The sequence below is a fragment of the Metopolophium dirhodum genome, chromosome 1, assembly GCF_019925205.1.
Source record: "Metopolophium dirhodum isolate CAU chromosome 1, ASM1992520v1, whole genome shotgun sequence".
NCBI lineage: Eukaryota > Metazoa > Arthropoda > Insecta > Hemiptera > Aphididae > Metopolophium > Metopolophium dirhodum.
Window position 1 is genome coordinate 95,278,796 of NC_083560.1, and position 26,364 is coordinate 95,305,159.

At 28.6% G+C, this 26,364-nt stretch overlaps 1 protein-coding gene across 1 annotated transcript in view; it reads right to left on the bottom strand.

Moving 5' to 3' along the window:
* Nucleotides 1–26,364, bottom strand: part of LOC132935222 (uncharacterized) — an 80,561-nt gene that overhangs the window by 21,364 nt on the left and 32,833 nt on the right. Inside the window, exon 2 of the mRNA XM_061001700.1 lies at nt 18,621–18,966. Coding sequence (XP_060857683.1) covers nt 18,621–18,900 — 280 coding nt within the window. The 5' untranslated portion in view covers nt 18,901–18,966. The remainder of the gene's footprint in view (nt 1–18,620; nt 18,967–26,364) is intronic.

Below are 26,364 nucleotides of genomic sequence, written 5' to 3' on the forward strand. Positions count from 1 at the left end.
TATTTGCTCTGTACTTAATTTACTAACTTAGATCATATTTTTTTCCGTAACCGACTTTAACAAACCATATTATAGTACCTACCTAGGTGTCTACTGACACAAATAATAATAACTAGTAGCACTTATAAATTAAAAAGTACCTATGCCTATATTATATACCTGTTTGCACTTAAACCCATTAATAGTAGTAACTTTGGATAAAGAATTAAATTATGTTCTTTTGTCTGGCATTCAAATAAAACATTAGACTGAAATACGAATAAGACAATATATTTTATTTTATTGGTTGATTTTCATAATAGTATTTTTAATTATCAGCCTTGGACATTTATGAGGTGATTGTAATAGAAGATATATAATTAAAATATCAAACGAATATGAAACAATTACTTTATGTACGAATTCATTAAACAAGATAAACAATTGATTCTATAATAAGATACCTTATAATTTATTTAATATACATATTGTAAAAGTTTTTGTTTAATAATTAAATTTTGAATACAGTTCATGAAATTTGAAATTTGAATACTAATTAACAGTATCTATATTCAATATAATATAATAATTATTGTATATATTCAACAAATGTTTTTGTTAATGCAAACAACGTTGATCATATTATGTTTGATAAGTCGATTAAAATATCAACATACCTATTTTGAATAATTTTTAGTATAAAGTATAAAAAGTACTTATCCACCCAACTCTATGAGTTTTGTCTTTTTACACTAACTAAATATTTATAATATTTTATAGTTACACAATACTTGTAATAGAAAACTATAAAAGGTATGATGTGGGTCGGTGTTTGCACTACGGTAAGTGATGAGTCTATAGTACACGGAAATTCCATTAGGTGTCACCCTGCACCGAAATAAAGTATGATACGTATAGGTAACCTACCTAAATGTATTTACCTGTAAGTAAAACTACCATTGCTGGACACACGATACGAGTCATTTTTAAAATATATATATAACTATTAATAATAATATAATGTATCGTCCTGGACTTTAATAGGTATTTATTATATCTAAAATTTTCATTTTTAAAATATGCTATTTCGCCTCAGTGGCGCATATAGAGGGGGTGAGAGTTACTGAGTTAGGGTTCCAACCCCCCAACACCGGAATTAAATATTGTGTATGTCACTTTTTAGGGGCGAATGTAAGTGCCTACACGAGAGTAGCAGGTACAAAAAATTACATACGTTATAGTTCCTATACACGATAGCAAAAGGTACATATGTAAGTTCGTTACACGATAGCAAAGGTACATATTATGTAAGTTCCGACACGGTAAAAACCAGGTATATATTAGTTCCTACACGGAGGAAAAGGTTGAATATGTATTTGTGACAATGCATTATAACGGTTTTTATTATATTTTTTAATCATCATATATTTATTTTTTTCAATTATTATATACATATTTAACCTTTTCCGCCGTGTAGGAACTAACGTAAGTAATTGTTTACCTGCTACTCTCGTGTAGGACCTTACTATTCCCCTTTTTAGTCTATCAGTGCGAGTAGTAGAGTAGCAGTCTTGTTAAGTACGTACTTGAGTCAAATACTTTTTAAATAGGTAGGTGCCAATTCAAATGCATATTTTAAATACTTTTGAAAAATTTAATTGGACAAATTATTATAAATACTTTCTTAATAAGTATCTGTATTTAAAATCAAATACTAATTTTCAAATAGGTACCTAATTGTTTTTATAGTTCATAATAATTAATAATATAAGACTGGCGAGCCGCGATATTACCATGGTCCATGGATAATATATAATACATTTTTAGAACATCCCTATACCAAATATACCTGGTATACTGTGAGTGAAGAGTCTCCCAGCTAGTTATAGGTACAATAATAATATGATTATAATATGTAGTAATTGATACTGGTTAAAGATATATAGAAAACTTTTTTTCAATATGATATCTGCCGATATTTTAATTAAATACCTACCTACCTAAAATTTAGAATTGCCTGAATGGTGGCTTAAAGCTCATAATTTTCGTAAATCGTTGTTATTTTTAGAGGTATCAGGCATTGGCGGATTCAAGGGGGGGAGGAGAGTTGCAGTTTCGCAGTTGCAATAATATGAGTTAATAATGATTATAAGTCATCGGCCAGACTGGCTCCGGCTTCTAGTCAATACAGAGTTCATGTTGGAAACATTTGAGTTACACTTTATTTGAAGACCTAACATCAAATCCTAAATGTTATGTTTACAAAATTATGGTAAAAAAATTTGCTCCCCCCCCAAAAAAAAAAAAAAATACTAGATCCACCACTGGTATCAGGTATGTAGGTACCGTTATATTTATATTTTAATGTTCTTAACTTTAAGTTCGACAATAGGTCATATCACTCTGATATTGAACACTAAAACTAAGAACACTAATTGGTTCTGCTTCTGTTCAATGAAAATAATAGCTATAGAACTATGCACAAATGATGCGCTAAGTGAATAACTGCTGACATTCTCACTCCTCAAGGCTCAGGCAAAGGTCTGTCAAAAAAACATTATTAAAAAAAAACCAAAACTATAGTTTTGCAATACCTGCAAACAGTAAACTGTTTTATGACTGATTATCAATTAATATTTAATATATTATTAACAGTAAAATTATTGTATTGTTTGTGTGATAAAATATTATTAACGACTAAATAGTGAAATAATATATTTTGTTTTTTGTATATGTTTTGAATGTACAGCTGTATAAAAAATTTGAATAATTTCCAACACGATATAAGTCAAAACTCAATTGTCAGTCGACGGTGAATTTATTACAAGTTTTATAACTATTGAAATTGGACCATACAGTAATATTTTGACTGAAAGAATGAAACACCGACAATCAATACGTATTTTGTATGTGACAAAATATTTATAACGACTAATAAAATATATATTATATTCTGAATAATTATTTTCTGCATGTACTGTAAACCGTATATTTTCTTTATTGCTACCTATTATGATTTATGCTTAGAGTAATAACTAATAATATAATATGATTAATGAACAATTAATAACAATAAAAATAATAAAAATAATAAATATTCAAGGTTACATTAATTACATATTTATATTGGAGTGTGATATTATTATTATAACCAAAATAATATATTTGTTTGATCACTATATTCGGACCAATCACAGCACGGGACGCGAAAATAGGTAGATAGGTATGCGTCGGAGTCTGTAATTGCTACTTCCTATTAATCATACATTTTTGTCATTAAGGACAAACATGAAAAAGAAAAGTATAAGAACAAAGACTTGTGATTAAATGGAGGTAAACAGCATGTTTGGTTGTGCGGAAAAGTGTAAGTACGTCATTTTTAAATATATTTTTACATTTTGTAAAACATTTGTGTAAATATTTTTCTATCAGCATTTTAAACGTTTAAAATAACGTTCAGACGGTATACGAGGTAGGACGGGAAGGGGGATAAACCCTCGGGGAATTTTGTTTAGTTTGTTTAGTCAGTAGTCAACCCCCCCCCCCCCCCCCCCCCCCCAATGGTTATGTGTTATATACCATTTTTTACGTCCATGTATGAAAACTGAAAAGGTTTTATATTATTTATTTTTTTTCACATGAATACAAACCCTAAACATGTTGTATATTATTATCATAGTCATTATATCATATCACTCACAAAATTATTTTTTCACTGAGAACCTTATTATAATTAATACCATGATTCGTTTTAAAGTTTTTTTTATAATTTTGTTTTAATATTATATGTATCAGCTGGTATATTATGTATCTACTATTTTATAAGCTTTCAATACGAAATTGTTAAAACTTATTAGTATAATATGTACCTATGACTTATTTATAATAAAAAGTGTTTTTAGTTGTCCAACGTCAACTTATATATATAGTTACCTTAAATTATAGGTAAAGGTATTACATTGATTAAATACAATATTATGTTGTAGATTCCTTTTTAAATAGTTATATTATTTAAGTAAAACATTTAATTGTGTCTTTTATATTTACAAATTACAAGACACATTCTGAATCTACCGCCGTCGCCAGCACGTTCAAATGTCCACCATACATTTGATAAAAATAAGTTAAACTTGATGTAAGTATAGGTAATTAGAATTTGTAAAAGTCATTATAAAAATGCATACACTGAAGAAGAGGTCTGCGCACGATTAAGATAGATTGGTATTATATATATATATATGTAGGTAGGTAGGTACTTATCACAACTTGCTTCCGACTCGTCCGTCGATGATACGTACATATTTTAATATTTACATATACCTACTTAGGTATAATAATAATAATAACCGGTAGAGCATAGTAATATTGTTGTTGAGCGCGTACCTCCTTAATTGTTATTTAATCAATTCCATATTATAATGGTTCTGCTTCGGTATATTATCATATAATATATAGATGTACTGTACTATAGCAACTGACAGGTATAGTGTTAGTGTGCACACCGCGAGTGTATAATAATATTGCCGGCAAAACGTAGATAGACCACCTGTGTGAGCATGTGTGGCGGGAGAAGCAGCCACAACAACTTACTACCTAAAACTACTACTGAAGCTGATTTATAATATGAAACAACCGTCAGCAACGCGACCTATACATAATAAATAGGTAGATAGGTATAATTATTATGAATTATAATAATATTAATATTATTATTATAAACGCCTCGTGCCCGCAACGACGATGTCCTATATTTCCGCACGGATTCCACATATATGTTTAACACCTAATATTATTGTATAATGAATGACTAAAGAGCGGATTTTTAGGTTCTTGAAAGTTTAAAATTTACACCCAAAAGAAAACTTAGAAGCGCAGAGATTTTCACTCGTTATTATTTGTAAGATTATAAAATATAAGCATAAATTAATAATAATATGATAGGTATTTTTTAAACGGGTAAACATTAGTCAGTAATCATCGAGGTTATGGATTCTCAACTGGTTTGGTCATTGGTTCTCAAGATATTTTTTGATAATCACCTGATGTTTACTGAAATAAGAGTACCGCCTGAGAATTGATATTTGCAAATAATTTGTATAGAATATTTTGTTTACATCACTGAAAATTATAATATGTAGAAACATATAAACCCGCGTATTTTTCCCACGTAAATACACGAGAAGTGAAATTATTTACGTCGTATACCCTCGTATACCTACTGATTGTTTAAAATTGGAATACTTATTTAAACAGACTTAAACTAAGTCAAATCAGTGGGTGGGTGGGTGGGTAGGATATTGATTTTGCCATACATGATGTCAAATAGTTGGACGCCGCGTACTGTATACCGCTAATAGATATGTGATGGGTCTGAACACGTTTTGTCGTATAGGTTTGTACCTACACAAAAATTATTGTTAAAAATCATCTAAGAAATCAAAAGTAAGTACCTAATATTAAAATCGGAATTTTTTTTTATGATATTCAATAATATGTTGAATTAAAAAAAAATTGAAATCAATAATTTAAACTAAAATAATAATTAATTGTTTTATAATTTTTATTTACAAATTAACTACATTTTAAAATGTAACAATAGCCAATAGGTTAATTTTATTGTTCATCGATTGGTAATAATCAATAAAGCCTGGTTTCTATCGTAGGTAGTAATCAAAATTAAAATAGTTAAAATGTATAATCGAAAAAATTAAAATCATGCTAAACATCTTATTTACAAATCATTGACCAATCAAATCAATATAAATATCATAAAATTATAAAATCGATATAATATTTTAAATTTAAATTACAAAAAAAAAGATCAATGATAATAGTGAAATTGAAATCGAAAATGTTCATTTCGATTTCAAGCTCTGGACTATATAGTCTCGTTGGTTGTAAAAAACGAAAACACTCCGTACGTATAGTTTGAATTTAACAACGTAAAAAACATGATAATTAACAACGATAATAATATTTAAAAGGTAGGTACGATTATTATTAGTATTATTATACACGTCAAACAGCTTCTACGCCTCTATAGCAATATTATATAGATATATATACATACTATACACTACACTGCTACTACATACTACGCATTATAATCAGTGTGCTAAGATGGTATTATTATGTAAATATTATTGTTTGAACAAATATATAATACCTATCGTAGAAAATAAAATAACTGCCCAGACACGCCGGTCGAGTATAATTAGGTAGGTACCTATACCTCCTACACATAATATATTTGAAAAATTATTTACTACCTATGATGAATTACACGCATAAAACAAACATTCATTAAAAACAAATGTATTGCAGAGTCGCGATATCATCGTACATTTCGTTTGCTCTCACACTGCGGAGGGGAAATGTAATAACCGTTTTATCAGATATTTCAGAAAAAATTAAATTTTAATTACAAGTAAATACGGTCTCCTAAGCTATAGGGGCAGGGGCCGAGGGAATCAATTAAAAATTTTACGGAGGTGCACCCTGCACCGTCCCCTACTAAAGCGTGGCACGTGTTTCTATAATAATATGTTGAAGTCCGATACAAAAATAATCACATGGGCGGCATTATTGTGCACAAAGTGTTAAAGCGGAAAAAATTCGTCAAGTCGCGGAGGCGTGTGATGTGCACTGTTGCGCGCGTGACCACCGCCGCAGTGTTGTATAATAATATACTAGGTATCTGGTATACTCGTCCTCCGTCAGACCTGGTGAAAATATAACAATATGACAAATGAACGGTTTTGATCGATTAAGAGGATCACGAAATATATTAATATGATGTAATTGAGTGTAGTATATTATGTACGGACAAACGTTACGGTGAATTTGATACAATGAAACAACGAACGGCATTATGTGTATTATAACATTACGTAGCAATCATTTATTGTTATGTACCTATACGAATATAATGAATAATAATCCGGTGGTCCTCTATTTAAAAGCTCAACTCGTTTTTTGATAAAATGATTGTGCAATATGTTATAGTAATACTTACAAACAATAAACATATTATGCGTTTGTGTCCAATTTTCGTACACATGATTAATATAATATTCTGTATACGTTTATCGTTTATATATAAAATATACTAATTACAATTCAGTACCAATGTACCATATTTAATAATCCTTTATTCGGCTCTTATCCGATCTACTCTTGAATATGGGCGTATGGCACAGTTATTATTTGGAGCCCTTATGTTCGGTTTGAAATGTGGAGTTCAGAAACAGTTCATAAATTGTGCGTTTCCTTATTAAAAATTTATCACTCTCTAAATTTGTATTAACCCGTCATGGAAGCTCTAAATCTCAAGTTCGCCGAGATCAGAGGCTTTGGGCAGATCAACAATTTTTAGTTAGATTAAGGAAAGACTAATTTCCCTCGGCTCCCCGACCGAGTCTTCGAGTTCCAATGGTCCGTTAAAATAGTCTAATGAAGATCCTTTGGTGAAAACTCTGATTTAAACGATATTAATATTTGCAAGCCATAAACGCACTTAATTTTATAACCAATCAAGTACGTATATTACTGTTGTTCATTTCACTTATTTTATCAATGTTGTTCCTATCTATATCTTTATGTATTATTTAATGCTTATAATTTATTGTTTAAAAATCCGTTTAAAAAATAAAAATGAACTACCTAGGTACGTATCGCCTTAATGGCGTGCCCAAGACCTTTTTTGCAGAGAGCGTAACCGAAAATTTAAACCATTATAATTCACACCCACTCAGTAGGTTTTAGCTATATAAGTGGCTTAATGCCTGTGTACTACTATAACGTAATACCTATAACCACATTGTGTGTACCGCGACTTTCTTTAAATTTGACTAACTGACATTTCTATAAAATGACGAGAAAATAATGTTGATTTAAATTTAAATTTTAGAACTGTATTAGACACTAAAGTATAGTATTATAGTAAGTAATATAATAAGTACTATAATAAGTAACTTCTTTTTACTTGTGATTAATATTATAGAATGATATTTACAAATACAACATTTACAAACTTAACTATAATAAAATAAAAAACAAATATAAATATAAAATAAATTATAATCAGTCTGATGTGTTAACTACAGATATGTAGTATACGGTAGGTAACTATAAATATAGGTAACTACGAATAACAAATAAATATAAATTATTATCACAACACTCAAACATCTTCAGCAGCACATATAATTGTTAGCATTGACATTAGACAACACTGCAAAATATAATATACATAAAAACATATTAATATATTATACAACAATATTTAAATATGTTTTTATTTGCAAGTAAACATTTTCCTTTATATTTCAATATTTATTATAATTCAAAATTGTATTTTAGGACTTATAATTTTATATTATAGTTTTTAAAAAATGGTTATACACTTATAATCCATCGTAAAAAACTGAAATTCAATAGATACTTCTAAAACTGCAATAAAAAAAACAATCAAAATCTATACGTTATAATACAATAAAAATTATATACCACTCAGATGATTTTCTTACTATACACTATACAATATAATATAATAATAATATATTAGTAGGTAGGTAGCAAATTACATCAAACGTTTTTAAATTAGAAGCAATAAAAAATACATTAAAAAATCAATACATTCATCGGAATCAAAAATGTAAGGTATTTCAAGTTTTATCTAGGTACAAAATAATTTTAAATTCTTGTGATTTTGGCTAACTTCTTAAAAATTCTATCTTTTAAAAGCTCATAATTCATTATTGTGGTTTACTATGAAATATTTTTAAATTACAGGATTAACAATTTACTAGGAACCTTTTATTACATTTTTAAGACTTTTGGCCAAACGAATATTTTTTTATCGACATTTATAGAAAAAAACTTAAATAAATCTAACACGGTCCAAGCGGCACGAAGGTGGGCAAACTTTTTGGTAACAAAACAATTATTTTAATAATTATATTAACATTTCAACAAATGTTCATATTATTCGTTTTTTGTTTTTTTCCAATTATTTTAAAAAGCACTGAGAATCTTCAATTTTGACCTCCCAAGCGTACCAAGTAGATCCAATTTTCTACTGGAAACCTCTATCGAAGTTGTCAAGTTGATGATCAAAGCATTTTATTTAACACAAAACAACAAAAACCACATATTATTTTACAATAATACATTCTTCTCTACGCTCTGCAGAATCTAAAAACAATATTTTTTATACTGTAAATTGTGAAGAGAATGATTTTTTTTTATCTAAATCAAAATTTGAATGAATAGTTTAGGACGTTTAGGTTATTAAAATATATATATTTAGGATAATAAACCTTAAAATGGTTTTACGAAAATATAAAATGAATTTAATATTGGATCTGTATTAACTATTATACTTGTCAAATTTTTTAAAAATATAAAATATCGATAGATTAATAGGTGAAAAAATAAGCAAGTATAATCTTCAAACCATCATTAGTATAAATAACTCAAAAAATATTTGAAATTTCGAAATATGATTAAAATGTAATATACATTTTTCAAAATAGTTGCAACAGCAGGCGATTACCCATTTAAAGGAAAATAAGTGTAATTCTCGTTTGAAAATAAAATATGTTGCAAATATCGCTACAGCTAAGACACTCCTTAAATGGTGTAAAAAATCTAAACGTTTGAAAATAATATGGCGTGTGTATTTATTGGAATAAGTTAATTATTGACGAATAATACACCCCGAATATGCTTGCTAAATCACTCTGTATATTGTACGAAATATAGTTACTGGGGTTGGAGTGATTCAGTGGTTGATGTCGTTGGACCAGGAAGACGAGTGAGAGACTTTATAAATTATACATTATACCTAACAATATTATAATATATTAGACGTCTGGTTTATATGAATCTTTATGCAAGTAGCGAATAGTATTAATAGGTATCCATACGAGTCTTATGATATGATTGATATTGCAATGTATCGAGAAGAGTAACGATTTTTGGTGCATAAAAATGCAAATTCTGAGCGAAAAGAATAATTTTTTAATTCGTTGCGGAATATTTCCAGGTACACTTTATTGCTCAAATTTTAATATTAATTCGAGACTTAGCATAAACGAGTTGAAAAGTTCAAGTTAGATTATTTTGAACCAAGTTACACACCACAAGTTACTTTTTTTTAAATGTAACATTGTAACATCTAGCTCAACGAGTTTATTTATATTACACAAACAAAATTATAATCAGAAATAGTAATATTATTTATAAATGTATAGGTACCTAATAAAATTATAATCTTACCCAAACATATTAATTTCATATCCATCAACAATAACATATTAAGACAAGATAACCTAATTGGACGTTTAAAGAGATGTTAGTTCCGTGATGTCTCAAATATGTACTTAAATAATTTATGACTCCATTTAGTTTAAGTTTTTATCACTGTAGGCCACTTTTAGGTTATTTTTTTTCTGCAATATTTCTCTCTCTCTCTCTTTCCTAACGGAACTAATTAACGAAAACTGCTGAACGTAAATATTTTCCACGCATTTGTAAGACCGAGACAGCACAATATGCGGGCGAGACGTCCTGATCTTAAGCTTGGCGTCTTACGTAAGTACCTATATATCGATGTGTTACCCATATGTAGTATAATATAACATTATGATAGTAGTTGCTCCGACCGGTTACCGACTACGGTCGAGGTCACCTGCCGCGGCAACCGATCTCGCGGTTCTTGCAGCTAGGTAGGTAACGCGCAAAAGTTTTATATAAGTAGGTACACACTTACTTATAGCGCGCGGGCGTCTCGCGTTTCGACATAAACTTTTTCGCGTAAAGGTGGGTTTACACTAGAGTGACCATATTTGCGTGCAAAAAAAAACGACTCAAACGATGTTTGGCTCAACTCTAAAAGAAAAAAATCAACAGCAATTATATTATATTATATTGTATAGTGGTATTTATATTTTTCACGAAGATTTGGAGATGATGTTTGCCTGTTCTACGTGACTATGCGGTTGAGGGTTGAGCCCACGTTGTAAAGGTTCATAATATTGTACTGCAGTGTACACAATACGCCAGTAATAAAAGACATGTCTCACGCTTATCGCAGACAACTATTAACTTTGCAGGTTTCAGCAATAACTCAATATAAACAGTAAGCGTACAATGTTTTGTATTTTTTTCGCGCACAAGTTTTTCATTTAGGCACATACTATTTATAAGTATAATAATATGGATACAACGGGACTATCTACTAAAAGTAGGACAAACATTGTCCTCAAAAAAAGGACAACCTCTACTTTATCACCATAGCTTGCAATTTACATAATTAGTTTTGTCTATACGAAAATATTGGCATTTACAGAATATAGTTGCACAAACATAAAATAATGGTACGTTTAAATGTCTATACGCATTTGCAAGGCTATTGACAAGTTTACTAATTGTTTTAATTTCTTTAAGTTAACTTTATAAAAGTTCATTAAATCAAGTTTAGTTGAAAGTTACTTTTTTAATTTGCAGAAGTTACAAGTCAAAGTTTGTTACATTATCCTTCTTTTTAAACTAAACACAATATTATATACAATGTAAATTTATTGTACATTACAAAAAAAAAAATTCATATTTTTTAGAAAATGTGTAAAAGCGTTCCTACAGCCTTCTACATTTTGAATATTTATGTGTTTTTTCTCTCAATAATTCATAAAAATATCCCATCACTCACTCCCCCCCCCCCCCCTAAAAAAACTATTTTGCATTTTTCTTCATGCAAATAATTAGCATGTCAATAGCGGTAATTCGCGTGAACTATATTGTAAACGCACACCAAAAGCCCTATTTTTTAAATAAAGTTTTGGGAAACTAGTCGTATTAATTTCGTGCTGCCCCTGAAATTAGAATCTGCGCACGCCTATAAATAAATTCCTAAATGCGGCGCGCCAATCTTTTGAAAAAAATGCCATGGAGGATACGACAACCCAAATCCCTTAAACCCTTACCCCCCTAATTACACCGCTGTGGAGTTATAAAAATAGTATATTATTATAAGCTTTATATTTTAATATTATTTACACTAATTTTTCTATAGTGTTTGTTGTTTTAATATTCTTAAGACAAACAATAATTACCACCAATATTGTTACCTTAACATTTTACACCAATCTGAAAATAGTAACCTTGATAAAAATAGTTATTATCCTGTAAACTTTTACATAGCTATAGGCTACATAAATATAAATTATTTATGTAGAGCATATTTATTTTTCTGTGGCCCACAACATTTTAAGCAATGTTAACGTTAGAACTATGCACGCGGGCAGTCTTATTAGCACGATTATTGTCTCAAAGCAGCCGCCTCTTTCGAAACCCCTTCGCCACGACCCACAGCGAAGGTACTAAAGTAATCGAATTTTATATATCCGTTTTTTTTTTAAAGTATTGCGAAAAACGAGTGTAAACAGTGATCTGAAGTGTATGTGCGGCAACCCCGACTATCCCTTTTTTTATTTAATCATGTATAGTTATCCAAAATCTGATTTTTAGAATTTTTAAATATACTTAAGACCATGTTTTAAAATTCTTGAGGTTTTTTGTACTATTTGTCTTGTGAAAAAACAAACTTTTGTTTTTCATATGATAACCCCCTTTTCTACTGTAAGCTATTTAGCTGACCATTTTTCTGAAAGTGTTGACGTATTAATATAAAAATTCGAACGAGTAGTTTTGAATTATTTGACTTTGCGTTTCAAGGATAATATAGATCCAATATAATAGGTGTGGAAGATATTATGGGGGCGATAGTTATTTGGAAACTGTACCTAATAATTAATAATAATCAATCAACATTTATAATTTGTAAAAATGGTCTAATTATAATAAATACTAGATGTAATATTACATTAATTTTATATTTTTTTAAAACTTTTTAAGGACTATCGTCCTTAGTATAAACATTTTAATAACTGAGAAACTACACTCGTTTTAGTTTCGAGTTGGGTGCATTAATATTTTCAAAATAACTATTCACTAAATAATTGATAGTAAAAAAGAAGGAAGGGGGGCTAATAAAATGAAAAACAGAAGTTATTGTAGCACCACCGGACACTAATTAAGTACCTAGTACTTACAACAAATTCAAGAATTCGACAAAATGGTCTTTGAGTATATTTCAAAATTCTAAAAATCTGAATATGAATAAATTCATAATACATTGTAAAAATAGGTGTGGAAAGGCTTGGGGAAATACTCCTGTATAAATATGTACTATGTACCTACACTTAAAAGATAGATGCATCAATACAATTGTATGTTGTACATAATAGTTATTTGTATAGATTATTTTACGTACCTAGTGAGACGTTGGACATTATTAACCACCGAGAAGCAGTTGTATTGTTTTATATTATAATATAGCTATACTTACATAAAGTTTCGCAACAAGTGATAGTTTATTCGAAAATCTGATAATTAACATAATATGAACGGCGAACGGCCTACGCGAATATATTAATTATTATTCATAGGTATAGATAGCTACTTATATCGACTGGTAAAAGGAAAAGCGATAGTTTTACTACTCTTCAGGAGAGCAAAATCAAAATGTTCATACTTTGTGTATTACTATGTTTTTAATTTGCGGCTTCTGTTTTTATGAAAGCACTAAGAATTAGGTTGATATATTATATTTATTATTTATATTCCATATTATTATGTTACTTGAACAGCCTACAACAATTGAATAATATTTAATAATAAAAAAAAAACTGTCTTTATTTTAATATATTATAATCATTGGTATATCATTCGAATATTCGATTTAAGTACTATAATCCTTTTCCCCACCAATCAGTGCTGTTACGATCGAATTCTTGTACTGTCCAGTGAATAATCTACGGTTGTCCCATGTCATTTAGCCTCTTTTGCCTTTTATCAGTCGAATTATGGTGTTGAGACGGAACGCTGCTGCATATATGTGACCTATATTATAATAAACTGTTGTATTGCAGAGATATGATCGGTAATTAATTATTAAACATTTGGAAACGAAATTTGTTATTGAAAGCTCGTTAACGGATAAGAAAATTATATAATCTCGTAAACATTTCGGTATCTCCATTTGTCAAATTAATTTAACCATGAAGACAATATTGTGTTAACTAACGAAATTAACAAACAACACAATAATTACAATAGATCTATAAAAAAAAAAAGTAAAAATAGTTTAACAATTTTTATTATTATTAAATGATCCAACCTCAAATCACGCCGCGACCATTACATTTTGATAAACAAAATAATTATGATTTTTACGTTCATAAACAGATTTCATGCCCCCCTCTCTCGTAATAGTCATACTCCTCATATGCAGTTTGAGAAGCATAGCTTTGGGGAAAATGACACATTTCTAGACCACCTTACTTGACTTAATATTTATTTTTTATAATATTATTATTTAAATTTAAACATTGTTGTAGGTACGTGTAAAAACTGAAGAAACATATTATATTAAAATAGTATTTAATTTTGAGGCAAATTCAGACTGAATTTCTTATAGTATTAAAAATGTTAATCAAAGACTCAATGTTGCTTAATTTTTTCATTTGTTATAAGTAAAATATGTTTTGAAAAGATTTAAAAAAAAAAAAACATTCGATTAAAAAAAGAAACTTTACTTATTACCTAATAATGACAATATAGAATTAAAGATTAAAATTTAGATTTATTGACTAAAAATATATTTATATGAAAAAGAATTAATGACTTCTTGGTGTTGTATCTTTAAAAATACGTGAATGAAAATATATAAAGGCAGGCATTGGCAATGTACCCATCTTTTAAGATACAATTATTTCGTTTTTGATTAAAATTAAATTGAAATTGAAATTATAACACAAATTAAGTATTTGATTTATATTTTATTTTATTTATAAGTACCCACTACTACCTATTTTTAACACTCATAGTATTGATAATATTATATAACTAAAAAATGACGATAATTTGTAAATTATATTATTTTAATTCAAAGATAATATTAAAGTTTTAAATTATTATAGAAAAATTAATTTTTTACCATATAGGTAATTCATAATATATGATTTTCAATTTTATATTATTGGCTTTTGAAATTCTATTTTGACGATGGTGGAAAATGGACAGTGGTGGAATCCTCAGCAGTGCTGAAGTTGAGGCATTCAAATAGCTGGTAGCCGATTTTTGGAAGAAAATGACGATGGATAAATGGACATATAATATAACCTGGGGCGTCATTTGGGTGGCGACATTATACTTACAAGCTACAACTGTTATTAGTTCGCCAATATAACATAATATATGATGATATTATTATTTATTATATTATTATATATATATAATAATGACTCACGCAAAGGTACCAAGATATTTTTTTGATTACCATGATTATCATTTATCACATTTTTATCGCGTTTTTATTTTTTACATCATGATACATCATATGTATCAAAATAGTTATTTTACTATATACTCAATATATGATAAAAGTGCCAAAGATATAAAAAATAAAATATATAATCTATACAAATATTAATATTTTATATAATATTAGGTACAACATTTTCGAAATCGACCATAATAAATATTAAATTAAATTAAATTCGTGATAATAAAATAATAATATAAATGGAAATAAAAATAACGAACACTGAGCGTCACGATCGTTTACTATATCGTGTAAATGCTTACCAGTCACCACTAATCACACGAATAATTATAGTCATATAGATTTATTTATCTCTCTTCTAGCAGAACATTTTTTTTTCGTACACCTCAATGACACGTCATTATACCACTGGCCATTTCTTTTAAAAAACTGTATTTTTGTTCATTAAATGAAATGTCTTCGTTTGTAATTATTTTTGTAAAATTAATTTTCGGTTTAGCCTACTTGATAGCTTAATTTCTAACAATTGGTACCAATAATATTATGATAAATACAAAAGCTCTATCCACTATCGTTAATTTTGCAATTAAGATTATATTTTAAGATTATATTATATTGGCGTTTCAAAACTATAAAGTTCGAAGTTTAATACGAGTATTTGAAATGAAGCTCACACACAGGTACCTACCTAGGATGGCACTTTTGTACGATTTGATTTATCTCGTTATGACTTCCGATGTGTGACCTACCTATATATAAGACGCATAAAGCCTTAAAAAATGCCTAAAATATGCATGCACTTATGCACTCAAAATTCCTAAAATATGCATTAAATATTTTTTCCTTACTGATATTAATAAATAAATAAATATCAACTAAAATAAGAATGACGTTAAATTAGACATGGACAATACTTAAGTCGGTAAAATAGTGGACACTCACATACTCGATTGACCCTCAGCAGTGCCGAAGTTGAGGCATTCAAATAGCTGGTAACCAAATGGTATAAAAATCAATTGAAGTTTTAACAAACGTTAATTAAAACAAAATATGCAACAAAACAAAAAAAAGAAAGAAAATATGCAAACATTTTATCAACATTTACCAAAATTTAATTTAAATTAAAATTAAAATGTATTGTAATTTGCACTATCTCAGGGAATAGAAAATATGAATTGTAATTTCTACCAAAAATTCGAATCGATTTATCTTTTGACGTACACGTTTCGATAGTATTAAGGCTAGTAACACAGAACATTCCATTTTAATTCTGAGCGTTTATTGCACTAACCTATTCACATTTCACACTGTTCTACGGTACGCCGGTAATAAAAATTGACTTTAAAGCTAGCTAATAAAAATAATGATATAACATATTATGAGAAACAAAATATATAATACTTATTACTTTGTAATAATAGACCAAACGTCAAACTTTGGAGTGATTACCAGATAAGGCGCGTGGGTTGTTGGAAATCCTGAACAATTATTGTTGTCATTCGAGTCCTTCAAACAAAAGGTACCGACGAATTAATCGAAAATTTGTTAGAATACATACGTACTTTTTTTGTGCAAATTACAAACACTATTATCGACTAGTGACTACCCACGATCGCGATGGTGCAAATTACAAACTCCCAAATATTATACATTATTTAGGTACACGGGCATTGTAAGTATCAAACTCGTACTTCAATTGCCAAGAATTACTCAGTTGACTTTAAAATAGAAGATTGATTATATTATATTATGGTAAAAATTACTACGATAGCCAAATTAAGATAAGTGCTGTGTTTAATCCATTTACTTTCAATGTCGAAAAATAATACCGAAACGACTAGTCAACAGGTGGTGTTATGGAATTATACGACATGACGTGTATATAATATTATAGTAATCACTAATCAGGAACTCTTATAATACCATAATATTCGATATGTCCACAATATGTACCTATTATACATAATAATATTCTGCTGACTAGACTAAAAATTTAATCGTAATCTAGGTTCGTGATTATATGGGTCGTTCATAAAATGTGATTATTATTCAAAATAATCGCTATCAAAATAATATTATTACACATTTACACTAATTTACATAATTCAATTTTGTTGGCCAACCACAATCTGCGCGTAAGTATAAACTATAAACTCAATTTTAAAACTGCTATTTTAGTACGTCATTATCTGCACTCTGCAGTGCATCTGCAATAATTATTGTTATCAGCAATACGAGGAAAAGTTTATAAAGCTAATACACACAACATGATAATATGTAAATAACTAAATAGGTATTTAAAATACAACAGTGGTCAAACAAAATAATATAGGTGATTGAACAAACACATTATGGAATTATTTTATAATATTTACGAGCAGATAATATTATATTAAAACAGGTTTCCGAGTTGAAACTATACGCTCTCATTAGGTCAAAACGTGATCGATTTGATTACAGTATTTAATATTTATACTTATGGGCGTATCGAAAAACTAAGTCAAAAAAATAAACACCAACGCCAATAATTCAAGTAGGTAACGGCGATATTCTTCGATTTTTTTAAAACAGTGAGGTAGGCATAGTTTTTAATTATACGATTAGTTGTTGCAAATATATTTTTTAATTTTATTTATTAAATATAACTAGTGATATTGCGCTTTTGTTCAGTCGATAGAACCAATACGCAAAAACGATTTTAAACTGCATCCTTTTCCTAATTTTTAAACTTGTTGAATAATTTAATTCAATTTTTTAATCAACACTTTAACATTTATTTATTTTAAATTTTGATAGTAATTGTAGTGCTGTATATAAACGTATTATGTATCTTCGTTTCATTCATTCGTTCAATAATATTATGTATGGAGTATAAGTAATATGTTATGACTCTAAATAATTATGTTAAAAGGAATATGATGGTATTATAGCATTGCTCTAATATAACTTTTAGCCAACGGAGGACATTCTATTTCAATGTTTTCGGTTATTTTCATTCATATTTATTGTAAATTCACCCCCTGCAGATGTCATAGCATCGTACTATTCCAATTTTTGGTGAGAGTAGAACACACATTGTAAGTATTTCAATGCGCTAGTTTTTCGGCAATGCATTTTAATAATTATAGTTACACGACTATTTTTTATTCGTTTTTTTCCGCGATTGAAAATATTCGGCTGATACTCTTAATAATAATAACATAACAATTTATTTATATGATTTCGGACTTACCTCCATGTTTCCACTGTTGGATTTTGCAGTACAAGAAGCACAGGCAGACGCACGCGGCGCACGACAGAGCCAATGTGGACAGGATGGCGTTGATCCAGACGTCATTGATGACGATCTCGTCGTACATGAGTCGGCCGTGCACGTTGACTGCTCCACGGTGCGTGCCATTGCGCTGGCCACTGCGGACTATCGTGGCCACCACGGTGGTCGACGTGGCCGCGGCGATCGTGTGCGCGGCGGCCGTTGTGGTGGCTGATGCCAGTAGAGAGGCGTCCATCATATATTATTATGATAAAACGATACGTGAAAATGACGACACTGTAGGTGAGGCGTGAACGGCCCAGACCTAAAACAGAATAATAGTAAAATTATAAATTATCATTTAATAATGTTGACCGAGTGTTTGAAGTCAGAAATATTTTTACATTTTGTGAAATATTGGATTTTTATTAATTATTCCACTTTTTGGTTCTATGCTGCTTTACAATTAATATATAATAGCTTCCCACCAATGAGATAATTAGTTAACAGTATTATCATTTTTTAACATGCGATCACAGTTTAATTACACTTAAAGCATAAACAAATGGCATAGTTGTAGTTTAAACATTTTGCAGCGGGAGTTCGGCCTCTGGGCACATGCAGTTGTGCAGGCGAGAGGTGTGGTGGGGTCGAGCCACCCACACATCACCAAACTATTTAAGTATCCCATCACGAGCTGCAGTGTTTGATATTATTTTCTCGCCACTATAATATTATATATCACCCGCCCTTCGTTAAGTTCTATCAATACCCGAACTTTGGAAACAGGGAGGAATCCTCGCAGGAATATCTAAAACCTATATGTATAGTACTATAAAACTATAGTGTATATATATATAACAAAAGACATAATTCATCAGCTGCCTCCTGACAGCACCAACCTTCTGCAATGGCGCTATAAAAATTCTATAAAAGTATAACAGCGATATTACGCCTTTTTTATGGTGGCGTGTGAGTAGGTGTAACGTACTGTGCGTTGTAGTTATGGTTCAATACCATTAGAGTATACACATTAGTTATTATCAAAACTTAAAAATTTAGGAATTTTTAATTAGTGTAATAATTGTGGAATCTTATGTCACGCAATTTTTTTTTGTGGTTCACTCGACATTGTCAAATATTCATAAAATGTTTCTATTCCATAATTTTAAATAGTGCCATAATATACTATATTATTATATTATTACATAATAGCTGTTTGTGAAGTTTAATATTGTCAATGCAAATGTTTCAATAATTATATTAATTATACCTAGTGTGATTATGGTAATTTAATTTATAAATATTATGCAGAACTTAAGTGTGCAAAAATAGCATTTTATCGAAATATCTGCAGGGTATATATTAATCTGAAATCCAACCTTTTGTCATAGCAGCAAATGACGGTGGTTGGTTTGACGTTGGTTCCTACTATATTTTAATTGTCAATCGAGTTTTGATCGTATATTTGATTTTGAGCGTAGTGATGGATTTTTTGATTTAAAAATGATATGTGTGTTTTGTTGTCTGTAAACCCCTTTTCATGTAGGAAAAATCCTTTAACCATCAACTTAAATGTGCTTCTAATAGAAAATTAAATCTAGTTGGTATTTTAAAAAAATTGGAAAAAATTGGAAAAAATTGGAAAAAAAAATAAGAAAAATTGTTAAAATTGTAATATTATTATTATAATAATTGTCTATTAATGTTTTGTAATACAAAGTTACTCATTATAGTTATTATTATAGGTAGATAACCTTTTAAAGTCCACATTATGACAAAATTTGTCAAAATCGCGAAATCTTGCAAATTATTCTGTAGTTAAAAATTAAAATGTAATAAAATGTTAAATTTTTATTAAAGTTTTAACATTGAATACATAAGGTCCCTCATAAGTATTATAAGTAGGTATAGCTTATACTATAACTAAAAAGTCACTGATAATTTTAGGACAATAATATGTAGGTATGCAAATGCAATGTTTTTTGCAAACAAGAATTCAACCTACCTATTATTATTAATAGCAATATTAATATACCAATCATAAAATATCATATAGGTGACCAGTCTCCGCTCAGAATCGTTTTACTTATACAAAATTGTATAATAGGTATTATTATCGAATTCAAATTGAACACATCTATTACAGTATGGGCCATTCGATACCAGCTACTAATTGCTTTCTGATAGCAATGTGGATCTAGTTGGTACTTCTGAGATGCAGTCTTGGGTAGTATTCTGAATAAAGTACCCCAAATACAATATTCGAAATACTTTTTACAGTATTCTGAATAACTATTTAGAATATTTTTTTTAAGTATTTTATTCCTATAAAAAAGTACTTATTATTTACAATAATAATTGTTTTCTTGTTTTTTCTGAAAACTTACAATATTATACACATTTTAAAATTTTAAATCAAGTATCAACAACTTAAATTATATTATATTTAGAATACCGAAAAAAGTATAGTAGGTTTAATATTTAAAAAAAAAATTGAAAAGTATTATAAAAGTATTGGGAATACTTTTGAATTATTTAAACTACTTTATTCGGAATACTATTTTCATGAAGTATTTGAATACATATTCTGAAACTACTTTTCATAAGTATTCGAGTATTTATTCCAAATACTTTTTAAAAGTATTTTACCCAAGTCTGCTGAGATGTTGAAATATAAAATTCCAAGTATTTTTCAAAATAATCGGGAAAAACAACAAATAAATTAAGGAAAAATGTTAAGTAAAGTAGGTAATTCATATTGAAACCAATAAATCTAAACAATATCTAAGCAAATTTTTTTCATAGATATTGTAAGTTTGAGTTTGAGTTTGAGAAAAATTACATTATTAAACAAAGAATAGGTAACGATCTTAGTTAATTTGTTGTGATTTAAAAATTGTATTCGTGGATATTTGAAACTTTTAAAGTATATTATTAGATTTTACACGAAGTACACACAATGACATTTTCTAATGCAATGCTTTCGGCAAACATTAATTTAACCTCCCTACTATATTACTACCTAATAGTAAAATAAATTACTTTAATCACAATAATATCATACAAATATATACTTAGTAATATGACCGTATTCGCTCAAAATCGTATTTTTAGTATGTAATGTTATTATATGTCATTGAATACAAATTTAACACATCCATTACAGTGACCTACTCGTCACCTACTGTTGTATAGTAGACCGGTACTTGACCACTGTTTTTTATATTGTAATATTTCATATACTCATAAATCACTTGACAATTTGAATACCATAAACAACCAACGTACAAACACGCAGATAATGGTCTTATTAGTTATTTAAATTTAAAGTTTAAGTTTGACAACAAGTCAATTAAATGTAATATATAAGCTAATAACAGTAAATTGATTCTGCTTAACTCAAAATTGTCCATGTTTGATGTTACACATTAATACGTTTGTAAGACGGAGACAACAAATGCGGGTTTGGTGTCTTTTTACGTAAAATAATATATGTTCAACCTTTAATTACACACCTATTTTATTATAAAATAGTGCATGTTTTGATTAATATGAAATATATAATTAAGTATTAACTATCTACTAAACTAATTGTAATTAAAAATGCATAAACACTGAGAAAAATAGTCTAAAGTTACTTGTAAACATTTCATTTGAATGTGTTCAAATAATAAAATGTAATGGGAAATATTATATTTTGAAATTTTAACAATAACAATATTTACATAACTTGTTTTATTAGGTAGGTACTAAGTTAATAAGTGTATATTAGATATTATATTATAATATAAGACATATTTTGCAAAATCATTTATTATAAGATGTGCAGAGGTCGATATTTTTCTTTTATATTTGTGTTGTAAGTAGCTCATATTTATTATTATTCTTGCAAAAATACAAACCCAATTATTTTTTATCAAAGTAAAATATTATCATTTACCAACCACTGCATAATCGTATTATATTATGTAAGCTCCAAAAATACTAAGGGAAAAATATTCGAATACAAAACATCGTATTTTTATATAATAGTAGCCAGTAGGTAGTCAGTAATTGGATTTATTGTCGTGAAAATCGATCACTCCGACTTATCGAAAGGTATAGAACACTAAAAATAACTAAATTTAGTAAAAAACAAAATATATCATTTCTTTTTTGACGTACAATATGTATATGGCGATGTTGTTTACGCGCATTGTCATACATAGATTTTTTATAAAGATTTAATTTTGTTTTTTAGGTACATTACAATGCAGTTCACATCTACCCACCACCCACCACCCAGTGGCGTCACGAACAATTCATCCGTAACGGAAAATATTGAAGGTATCCGCACCCATCCACACATACAATTAAAATATTATTTTACAATATTGATTAACAGGTTATTATTACTTAACACATTGACGGACAATCATAAAAAAGTACTGCTATAGCAGTATGTTTGTTTGGTGATGTCAGGGGACACTTTTGAATTCATATATGTAATAGTACTGCTATAGCAGTTCTCAAAAACCGACCAAAAATGGACACTACTGCTACAGCAGTGGTTTTTTCAATGGTATCATATGAGAGACCAAGTTTACTGTCCATATACATCATAAAGTGACATTGGTCACTGACAAAATAAAGCAAATATAATTTTAAAAAAATATTGATTATTTTTTTTATAAAATCGATTAATAAAATTGATTAATTTAGGCATGCTTTTTATAATTATTTATATTATAATCCACACTGTCTGTCAATGTGTTAACCTAGAACTTGCAATAATAGGTAAATACCCTACGAATACAATACAATATCTTTCCAGTTCCGCTGTTCCCAGCACGTACCCATTTGCTGACTCCTATAGCGTAAAACAATAAAACATACCTAAGGTATAATGATAATTTATTACACTGAAATAAAATCAATATATTAATAATAATTGATAATAAATTAAAATGATGGATTAATATAAAAATATTTTTACACCCAAACTACCCACCAACTTAATATTGTTGAAAAAAAAAAATATGTTCTGGGCGCTACTAACGTATCTACCTAAATAACGGATCGAGTAGATTCTACATAGGTCACCAACTGGTATCCGTTACAGATCCGGATACGGACTGCCGGGTATGGCCGAATTGCAATTATTTTAGTCGAACTGCACTTAGGTTTAAAAATTGTAATGATCGACTGCACTCAGGTAAAAAGCAGGTAGTGGTCAAACTGCACTTGGGCTCAAAAAAGGTATTGCGACAAAAATATCATGCATTTGAAAGGGTTGAACGTTTATAATACACTAATTTCCCTTTCCACTTACAGCCTTAGGACTGACAATGATTTTAATTATTGTTGTAGGTAGTTAAAAATGATTGTTTTATACATACCATTGTCCATTATGTTAATATATAATATTATACATACATATTATGTTAAATCATAAAATATTATTATTGTCATTATTATAACTTTTTTTTTTTTAACTAATTTTGATAATTTTTGTAGTAACAATATATATATATTTTTTTTATTTTTTTTTATATCGTCAAATATTATAAACTTAAATTTTATAAATTTCAACTCCTTTTTTTGAACGAGTGCAATTCGACCATTAGGTACCTTTTTTGAATCCAAGTGTAATTCAACCATTTCTTTTTAGGTAGTAAGTGCAATTCAACTATCCCGGGACCGCTAACACTTTTTTTACGGACTATTATCCAGAGTAGTTTTTACATTTTTATAATTTAAATATAAAACTTATACTAGGTATAACAAAAAAATTTCACACTACCGACAACGCACACATACACACATACACACACGCACACGCATAACATATCAATGCACGGGGACGCTAACGACCGTTAAAAACTATATGTTTCGTATACTCGACATTAATTCAAATAGATTAATTCAATATTCGTATATCTTTACGGTTTAATAGTAATTACGATTCGGTATTTTTTAATCTCAAGTTTTTATCCCACATCGTTTATTATATTTTATACTTCAACAACAATATAACTGCCTATAGCATCTACGACGACAACAATAATTAATATTGCAGCAGTGCGTGTGATCGTGTCACAACTCACAACCGTTTCATTATACACTGCAGCTTTATGTACAACTATATTATTATTATTATTATTTATTATATTATATTGTACGTATTACGTAATATATACTTGTATTATACTGTAAGTCCATAACGCATCACCACGTGAGCAGTATAATACAGATGGTTACTATAATCGCTGTTAAGTATATTATATACGACGCACCGCGTTAAATATATATTTTAATAATATATCGCCCACGGTCGTATACGGTCTGAACACGGTTGCCCCCGTTTTTCTATTGAATTAATTAATTAAAATTCTGATTTTAGACATTTTTGGGTATATACATAATAGTACATTTTCAAACTCTTCTTATTTCTAATACGTTTGAGGAGTAGTGTCCTGTAGCGATACATACTTATTTTATTTAAACAAAAACCAACCTTATAACCTACTGTACGTAGTTGATTTTGTTCATCTCTGGGAGATGAATAAATAAGAGACTTATATATCTGTTAAAATTAACTCGATTGATGAATAAAATATACACGAATAAGTTAGGAAAAATATATTATTCATTATTTTAAAGGGACGCAAATTACCTAGGTAAGCTACATTTTGTTTTGTTTTTTAGCGTTAATATACATATAAGGTAGGTCAATTTATCCAAATCAAAACTCGAAGTTTCTTAAATATTAAAATACATATATATATATATATTATACGAAGGATAATATTTATTAAAAATTGTCTATAAAAATAGATGTAACATTGAATCTTACTTTTTACTACTTACCTACTAAGTAATATTTATTATTATACTCGGAAAATTGTTAAAAAATTATAAAATTTTAATAACTCAAAATAGATTGACGATTACTAACATTTTCAAACCATCATTGATAGCCCTCGAATATCTTCAAGACCCATTATCGTGCATAGTAGTATCCTTAACACACAGAGTTAAATAACTAAAAAACTACTTGATCGAATTTCGATTAAAATACCTATACATTAAATTTCAAAAAATGTCATCCAATAATAATTACAAAATCGATTCTCGTTTGAAAAAAAAAATAGTATAAAAATCTAAATAATATTGGAAATATTATGGTTCTCAAGTGTACCTTAAAGTTCTAAAAATCAGGATTTGAATAAATTCATTATTAAATGAAAACAAAGGGATGGCTGGATGAGCATACTCAACGAATCATCCTGTATAAATCTTCAATGGCACATTCAAATTTCAATGATAGTATAGACACAGTGATCCGAAGATCCTTAAACCCTCTACACACTATTCAAAAACATAATACATAAATTGGTAGTTATATGTATTGTAATTGTTTAGGTCACCGTACGTCGTATTACGCATTTACGCTGTTAGTCCTATACATTGTTATCAACACAGACAACACACATATTTTAGAGTATACCGGGTGATCCATTCAACGTACGACACTCATTATTTAAGTAACTATCAATGCTTTTAAAATACTTTTTTTACAACATTTTTCTAAAAACTATATTTCTACTATTTTTATCGACATAATTTTTAATCTTTTACTACATGTATTCTTAATTTCTTATTCTAAAGCAGAATAATTTGTGGAGTACTTCGATGTATAAAATCGTATTTTGGAAGAGTAGCTCATGGGTCATACTGG